Source organism: Lactuca virosa, chromosome 3, assembly GCF_052849685.1.
Source record: "Lactuca virosa cultivar CGN04683 chromosome 3, Lactuca_virosa_CGN04683_v6, whole genome shotgun sequence".
NCBI classification, from domain to species: Eukaryota; Viridiplantae; Streptophyta; class Magnoliopsida; order Asterales; family Asteraceae; genus Lactuca; species Lactuca virosa.
In genome coordinates this window covers 315,811,800-315,820,437 of record NC_136428.1, presented here as the reverse complement: position 1 = coordinate 315,820,437, position 8,638 = coordinate 315,811,800, and the positions used below count along the sequence as shown (strand labels likewise).

The 8,638-nt window shown below is 34.5% G+C and overlaps 1 protein-coding gene across 1 annotated transcript; it reads left to right on the top strand.

Annotated features, from left to right (window-relative positions):
- Positions 1-2,201: 2,201 nt before the first annotated feature.
- On the top strand, positions 2,202-8,177 carry LOC145167347 (ATP-dependent 6-phosphofructokinase 6-like). The gene is made up of 13 exons (XM_079086527.1): positions 2,202-2,597; positions 3,427-3,473; positions 3,571-3,610; positions 4,111-4,173; positions 4,274-4,411; positions 4,716-4,874; positions 5,157-5,210; positions 5,483-5,551; positions 5,967-6,096; positions 6,579-6,847; positions 7,311-7,359; positions 7,495-7,649; positions 7,770-8,177. The coding sequence occupies exons 1-13, from the start codon at positions 2,496-2,498 to the stop codon at positions 7,935-7,937; spliced, it is 1,443 nt and encodes a 480-aa protein (XP_078942653.1). The 5' UTR covers positions 2,202-2,495; the 3' UTR covers positions 7,938-8,177.
- Positions 8,178-8,638: the final 461 nt, after the last annotated feature.

Below are 8,638 nucleotides of genomic sequence, written 5' to 3'. Positions count from 1 at the left end.
GATTTAAGGTAGTTTAATCCTTACATGGAACCAATTTAAGGCATTTGTAACTGTCAATATGATAGTTTATTGACATTTTTCGGACAGAGGGTTATATATATATATATATATATATATATATATATATATATATATATATCCCGTTTTTGGTCATTTGAATATGGTACACATAAGATCATAACCTCATTCATTCTCTGTTCTTGAACATTGCTGAGTTTTATCCAATTGAGATTTCGAGAGTACCATCAAAATACTTCAATTTGATAATGCAATCACGACTCTCAGTATTCGAAGCAAATTAAACCCCGATTTTCTAATGTAACATTATGTTACAAAGTAACAATATTGAACAAGAGTAGTGTATCTATTATGTATGACTTATTAGAGTACTTACCATGATAATACATATGAAATGTATCGATCAAAATGATTATTGTGATGTTTAAAAATTATGATATATAATTTATATATAGTAAATATAAATCCACAATAGTGAGGTTTGCAACAAATTTGAACACACATTTTGAAGTGGTTTAAAATAAATGGGGACATAAGATATTTGATAACAAACTTTCAACTTTGTTCATATTTAGTCACTGGACTTTTTTTCATGCTTTATTTACTAATAAATTATTTGAAATTATTCATATTTTACCCTTATGACCGGTTGTAGATGGTTATCAAGGTAAATATGAACAACTTTAAATAATTCATAGATAATCAAGTACGAAAAAAAATTCAATGACTATATATGAACAAAATTAAAAATTCATTACCCTATTAAGTTATTATCCATACTATTAAAAACGATAACAATAATTTGGATACCAACCATAAGTGGGTACAAAGTGTCAATTTAATTCAAGACAAAATTGCAAAAATGGTCCCTGTGGTATGCATTTTTTCCTTAGGTTTAGTCCAAACCTCGACTTTTTTGGATTTGTGGTTATTTTGAGCTAGTTTACATGCAATTTTGGTCCCTGTCCAAACTAAAAAGACTATTATACCCTTAATGAATTTAGTTTTCATTTTTCTTTCACTTTTTAAAATTATTATTATTATTAAATATAAAACCGGGCCTACTTCTCTCTCTCTCTCTCTCTCTCTCTCTCTCTTTCGTATCTCACCAGACCAACTCCCCCCCACCTTCTTCTTCATTTACAATCAAGAACACCCCACCGAAGGTGGAGCTGTTTTCCGGCCACTAAGAAACACCGCTGCCACCATCCATCTTTCCACCTCTTTGAATCACATTCTTAACCCCAAATTGAAACTCGGAGGAATGGTGGGTCGTAGGTGGCGGCCTGCAGCGACGGTGGCAGACTGCAGCGACGACGATGGGTGGCTGCGGTCGGTGGCTGTGGGCAGCCTTGCTGCTTCATTTCTATTGGCGGATGCTCGACGAGGGACCAAGACGAAGCAGCAGCGACAATGGCGTTTTGTGGTGGTGGGTTACGACAGAATGGAGGCGGAGGGTCTGCCACCGTCGGCTGTGGTGGTCCTCTTCCCCGGTAAACTGAGAAACGGGGTAGAATAACGAGGGGAGGTGGTGATGGGTGGTGCCTGAAGCCTTCTCCGGTCAGTGGCATAAAAGGGAGAACCACAGTGGTTCTCGATGGTTACACAGCAGCAACACCAACCTTGGTGGTGGTGTTTCTCGGTAGTGCAGGAATAGGCTGCATGTGGTGGAGGAAAGAGCTCCGGCAGAAACAATGGGGTGGGGATTGGTGGTTTCCGGTGGGGAAGGAGGTGGTGGCAGTGGTGATGCTATGGTGGAGTAATGGTGGTTAAAGGTGGAGAAAATGGGAGGAGGGTAAGGGAGGTTTTATGGATTTTTGAAGAGAGAGAGAGAGAGAGAGAGAGAGACCATAATTTTTATTAATAAAACTTTATATTAAATAGAAAAAAACATAGAAAATGTATCAGAAGAGTATTTTTGTCTTATTAATTTTATGAGGGACCAAAACCACAAACAAAGGAGCTTAAAAGGACCGCCAATAAAAAAAAATAGAAGTTTAGATCAAAACCCAAAAAAAAATTACATAAAGAACCATTTTTGTAATTTTGTCTTGATTCAATTTTTGCAAGACTCCAATTGATTGAAGTTTGACTTCGCAAGGAACCTTGAAAGGAAAAGGATAAAACCATTTCTGGTTTTTAAAACCTATGACTACTAAAAACCGGCAAAACTAAAGCGTGGGGTTCGTATTTCACTATTTTGGTTATGCAAACTTACGCCACCTGTTTCAGAAGTCTAGAAGAGTATCCTATCAATTTTCAATCTTTAATAATCAATCGACCCATCTCATTTGTGAGATCTCCACGATTTTGAAACTTCCACTGTTCCACTTTTTTAAGCCCGTGTCGACAAACTTTTCTCATACATATGTGACAGCATCAATCACGCCATTCGCCTTTGATACATAAAAACTCCATACAAGGAGATCGAATTAAGTAAACCTATCTGCTGATTAGTGTTTGTAAGAAGGGAATCTATGGATAATAATATCAGTGTTCAGATGAAAGTTGAAACCGGTGATGCAGGTTATGTGCTTGAAGATGTGCCTCACTTGAGTGATTACATCCCTAATCTCCCTGTAAGTTGCCTTCAACTACTCTCTCTGCTTATCTACCTGTGATCTATGTTTATATGACTCGATGTGTACTTGATTGTTTATAAGAAAAAAAAAATTGCTGTTCTTACTTTGACTTTTGAGTTGGTTTTTTTCTATCTGTAGAAATATGCCCTAGAAGTATCTTAATGGGGTTTTTAGATCTGTTTCATAATAATGTGAATCTTTGTGATGAAATTGTTGTTTCGGGCATGATGCACCAAGATTTTGGATGTCAAACTATAAGTCTTCGATCTTCCTATAAATGTAGAAATATTTGGACCTTTTGTGTAATGACATGACAGCTTGTTCTTCCTTTGCTTTGCATTTGGATGGACATAACTTGCTCTGATCTCATGCTTATGCATAAAACATAAATGCCCCTTCTCATCATCATCATCATCATCATCGGAAATAGGCCTAGAAAGCTTGATAACACAACCTAAAGGTATTGCAAATAGGTGTTTGACCAATTTTCAAAGTGATCCATGAGAAGTATGTCTTTAAAAGCCATAAAAGAGGTGTTTATAAGCCTATAGACGTTCAACCAGTTACTTGAATTGTAATTTACTTTCATCTATTTCTTTCTAGTTTCTGCTCCTTACTTAAAAACTCAGGTCTTTGTGGTATCCGGTATCTAATTAATTCAACATTTACAGCATCATATAAAATATGTAGAATGGCTTTGTAAATGGTAAATAGATGAATAAGCATACTTTAACTATGCTTTATGTGAACATATTTCTTTCTTCAAGGGTCTAGTGAACAATACTCAATGAACATATTCTAATTTCATGTAAACTACCTGTTACAGACCTATCCGAATCCATTGCGATCCAATCCTGCATATTCAGTTGTGAAGTAAGTTACATTTGCATACTCATTTCTTCAAGGAATCACATGTTTATAATCTGTTTAAAGCTATTTGTGATGTTAATCCCCAAATTTTTTGTCTCAGACAATACTTTGTTGATGCGGATGATACTGTGCCCCAAAAGGTAGGTCACTGGTTTTTCAAAAGGTTTTCACCAATCTCATCCCCATTTGGTACACAAGACAAGCTACAACACAACATAATGGCCTTATACTATGTTTGACATGCATTAGACTGGGATTCAGACTGATGTCAATGGGACAAAAAATTGCAATTCTTTTCCCACTCAAAAAGATGGAGCAAGGTGGACATTGACAGGGACTCGCTCTCCATCTCTTGTCTTTGCAAAAGACGAGAATGCCCTTATCATCCTCATCATCAAAAATAGCCCTACAAAGCTTGTCGAGTCCTGTCCAATGATGATGATGAGGAGGGCATTCACGTCTTTTGCACAGACGAAAGATCAAGAGTGAGTTCTTGTCCCAACTTTTCAATTGGGACAAAAAAGGCAATATTTGTCTCATTGACATCACTCTCAGTTGAATGCATGCCAATTATACATAACTAAAAGTAATCGAACTGTAAGTGTGACAACTTTGTTATGTATTGTATGCCTTGTTGTAGGTTGTTGTCCACAAGGATGGCCCACGAGGGATACATTTTAGGCGTGCTGGACCTCGCCAAAGGGTACAATAGTAACTTCTATAAAATCTCTTTGGAACCTAACATTTTTTTTTTGTTTTTTTTTCTAAGGGATACCCATACCCTTCAATCTTCATTTGTGCAGGTTTATTTCACACCAGATGAGGTGCATGCAGCTATTGTAACCTGTGGTGGTTTGTGCCCTGGGCTAAATACAGTGATCAGGGAAATTGTATGTGCATTGTATCACATGTATGGTGTCACCAAAGTTCTTGGGATAGATGTAAGGCCCTGTTTCTCTCTTTTTATCCCATCTGGATTAATGATGTTTGAAATATATTTTCAGAAAAAAAAGGTTAAATGCAAGAAATAGCAATGTACTTTGATTTATCTGCAATAAAAAGTTATTTTGATAAAATTATACATGACAGATGACTAAAACATTTATATCATTATTCTATGTTGTGAAAAGTGAAAACCAAAAACACCAAGGTGAAGTTATCATCTAACTTCCATGCATCATCATCATCATCATCATCATCATCATCATCATCATCAATATCTCACCTCTTATTTGTTTTTTGTAGGGAGGATACAGAGGTTTCTACTCAAAGAATACAATTACTTTGACACCAAAGGTTGTGGATGACATCCATAAACGAGGTGGCACAATTATTGGTACCTCTCGTGGGGGCCACGATAAACCAAAGATAGTTGACAGTATTCAGGATCGTGGTATCAATCAGGTGTGTAAAATTAAATATGACATAAATACCCTTATGTTACACTGTGTGTACTACGTTTGACATGCATTCAAAGTACAAAGTCAAATTGTAATTTTTGTCCCACCTAAAAAGATGTGGACTCACTCTCGATATCTTGTTTGTGCAAAAGACATGAATGCCTTTCATGAAACAGTTTCAGTTATTCCATATGGATATAATCGTAGCTTCTAATTAGTTTTTGGTTGTTTGATTAGACAGGAGTTTATGGTAATGAATAAGTGATTGGTTTTTTTTATGTTTCAGGTTTATATAATTGGAGGTGATGGAACTCAAAAGGGAGCAGCAGTTATTTACCAGGTAATTACATGGTAACATGGAAATAATAAACAAGAGAAGTTCAGATTTAATAAAAACTTAAGAGAACTTATTTCAATTTGTTTTGTTTGTGTTTTATCTTCTTTCCCTTGTCTTCATATACCAACACTATCAAACATCTGATTTAATAAAAACTTAAGAGAACTTGTTCAGTTGAAAATGTTTATGGAAAAGTGCATGATTTGTAGTTTAATTAATATAACTAGAAAGATAAGATAAGTTATTGTGTTTGTAATCACATTCTATTTGTGCAGGAAATAAGGAAACGTGGGCTTAAAGCTGTAGTGGCTGGGATTCCAAAGACAATCGATAATGATATCCCGGTATTTGCATTCTTATAAATTATACACAAAATTACGTATTTGGTCCTTGTGGTTTGCAAAAAAGACCACTGCAGGTCCTTTTGAGAAATTTTGGACACCTTTACACGTTTCAAATGAATACGGAGGGTCCTTCTGACTGCAACCGTTAAAGGCTAGTGTTAAGCGCATGTAAAATTACCAAAATACCCTCAAATTACATATTTCGTTTTCCTTGGGGGGTTTAGAGCCTGTGTTTCTCAAATTTTTTCAAACATTGTTTATCCAAATAACATTTTATGGAAGGAAAAAAAACACATAATACAGCCTAGGTTAGTTAGACAAACACTTAACAACTCACGTAATCTGGTCATTTGTTTTGAAAAATATCATGTTTTGATTTCCTTTGTTCTAATAATAAATACAATAACAATAACAGGTGATTGATAAATCATTTGGATTTGATACTGCTGTTGAAGAGGCTCAACGTGCCATTAATGCTGCACATGTGGAGGCAGAAAGTGCTGAAAATGGCATAGGAGTAGTCAAATTGATGGGACGCTACAGTGGTATGTTAAAAAAATATGATTAGAAATAGCAACGTACTTTAATGTGTTTGTTTATCATAGCATCCTAATTTTACCCAATCAAACAAATTTCACTGCTTTTTCATGTACAATGGCTTACTCTTAATAAGAAAAAAAAAGATGCTTTAATAGAAAGAAATGAAAGTAAGATGCTACAGCAAACAACTAAATAAAAGTACACTGCTATTTCTTGCATTTATCCCTAAAATATCCAAATCCGAAAATCCAATATCAAATTATCAGATATTCGGATTAGCCTAGAATCCAAAATCTATAGTTTTAGTTTTCTTTATATAGTATAAGATAAGATGAATAAAGATGCAATGTTCCACATGTATGTATTAAGTAAATAAAAGTATTATATTATACCATCAGTTTGTGTAAAAGGAGAAGTATTGTAAATTTCTAATCTAAAATTTCCGATAACGTCCCTACTGACTATGTGATTGTTGTTGGTTTTGTAGGGTTCATTGCAATGTATGCAACTTTGGCAAGTAGAGATGTTGATTTGTGTTTGATTCCTGAATCACCATTTTTTCTTGAGGGAGAAGGAGGGCTTCTAGAATATGTTGAGAAACGTCTCAAGGACAATGGTCACATGGTCATTGTTGTTGCAGAAGGTGCTGGTCAAGAACTTCTTGCAGCTGAAACCTTAAATTCTGCAACTGCTCAAGATGCTTCCGGAAATAAACTTCTTCAAGATGTTGGATTGTGGATTTCTGATAAGATCAAGGTCAATATTGCTATTTTCTCATCTCATCTCATGCTTTGCTTTGTTGTTTCCTATGCAAGAAAAATCTTACCTAAGTTACATTACTGCAGTGTCATTTTTTTTTTCTTATACCTTGTGAAAATTGCTTTTGTAAGATGCTATGATAATTAAATCAATGAAAGTATATTGTTGTTTCTTTCATTTAACCACGATACTTTGTAATTTTAGAATTTTCCACATCACTTTTTCTCTTATTCCCATCCCAACGCTTACTTTGCACATAGCTATACTAAAAATGTTGACATCTTGTAAATATCTAAATTACCCTTTGATAAAGGCAAATAAAGAAAAGAAAGCTTTTGCATATAGGTTAATCATTACATTAACCCCATGACCTATTTATTTAACTACAACGTCTGATATTTTGTTAGATATATAAAAAAAATAATACTAGTATATTAATATTATGTTTGCTCGTTTGCAGAAACACTTTGCTCGACAGACGTCCATGCCCATTACTCTTAAATACATAGGTAATTAATATCTTATTTATGGTGGTTTAGATTTTAGAAGGTATACTTGTATTGATTTGTTTATTATAAGTTATAACAAGAGGGGTATTTTGGTCATTCTCTTTTTTTTTTTTTTTTTTTTTTGTTATGGGACAGATCCTACTTACATGATTCGAGCGGTTCCAAGTAATGCATCTGACAACGTCTACTGCACTCTCCTTGCTCAAAGTTGTGTTCATGGAGTCATGGCTGGTTACACTGGCTTTGTGAGTGGGCTTGTTAATGGTAGACAGACTTATATTCCATTCAATGTAAGTTGTTACTTAATCTTCTTATTCTTCATTCTTACTTATACCAAAAAAAAACAACATTTTATTTTGATTTCACATAGAAAATTTCACTATTAATCTGTGTTTAATATTGTGGTGTAGCGTATCACTGAGAAGCAGAATAACGTTGTGATAACGGATAGAATGTGGGCGAGGCTTCTGTCATCCACCAATCAACCCAGCTTTCTCAGGCCAAAAGAGGTTGAAGTCCAGAAACAGGTAGAAGCACAAACCATTGAAGGAGAAAATAGCAAGCCAAATGACATCTAAAATCAACAAACAAAAGAGGACAGGATTTTAAGTAAGTATTATCATTATTATGCACAAAAATAACAACACTACAAACATGCTTTGCTTTTTGTGGATGTAACTGGAAGAGCTTTCCCCAAATATTTTCAAAACTCAGGAATCTTTGAGTTGAGTATTGGTAATTAGTTGGGGTATTATAAGCGGCCTCTTGTTCTTGTGTGACTGAATTTTTCTCTATTTCAAGGGGCAACTGTTAATTCATGCAACTCTTCCACTTTAGTATCAAAAATAATCTTGATTTGAGTTTTGGTTGATATTTTCACATTGGTTCTTCTGGTAAGTTGTATCGATCAATGGTATGTCATTTTGTTCGATGGTTAATGTTTTTCCAAATGGGTATTTTTGTGTTTTGCTCTCATTTCAAAGCGATTTGTCATTTGGAGCCAAAATCAATTTTGTTGAAGATATAGACCACATGGAAGAACTTGCTTATATTGAAGTAAGTCAATTAAGGTGGAATGATGAGTTTTATGATTTTTAATTTTGGAAATCAACACCAATACGGAAGCCTTTTGTTTTTGGTATTATCAATTGCAACGTAACTATTTATATATGGGATTATCCATAATTAAGGAAACACTATAGATTATTATTTTGTTTAGGATTTATCTTCTTTTGAATATGAATATAGGTGGTACCTTGTTTTTTTTTTTTTTTTTTTT

What these genes read in the sequence shown, in the direction of transcription:
- LOC145167347 (XM_079086527.1), top strand. Translation starts at nt 2,496, where the DNA reads ATGGATAATAATATCAGTGTTCAGATGAAAGTTGAAACCGGTGATGCA. An exon ending in ATTACATCCCTAATCTCCCT is followed by an intron (nt 2,598 to 3,426) that starts GTAAGTTGCCTT and finishes TACCTGTTACAG; the next exon opens with ACCTATCCGAATCCATTGCG. An exon ending in GTGCTGGACCTCGCCAAAGG is followed by an intron (nt 4,174 to 4,273) that starts GTACAATAGTAA and finishes TCATTTGTGCAG; the next exon opens with GTTTATTTCACACCAGATGA.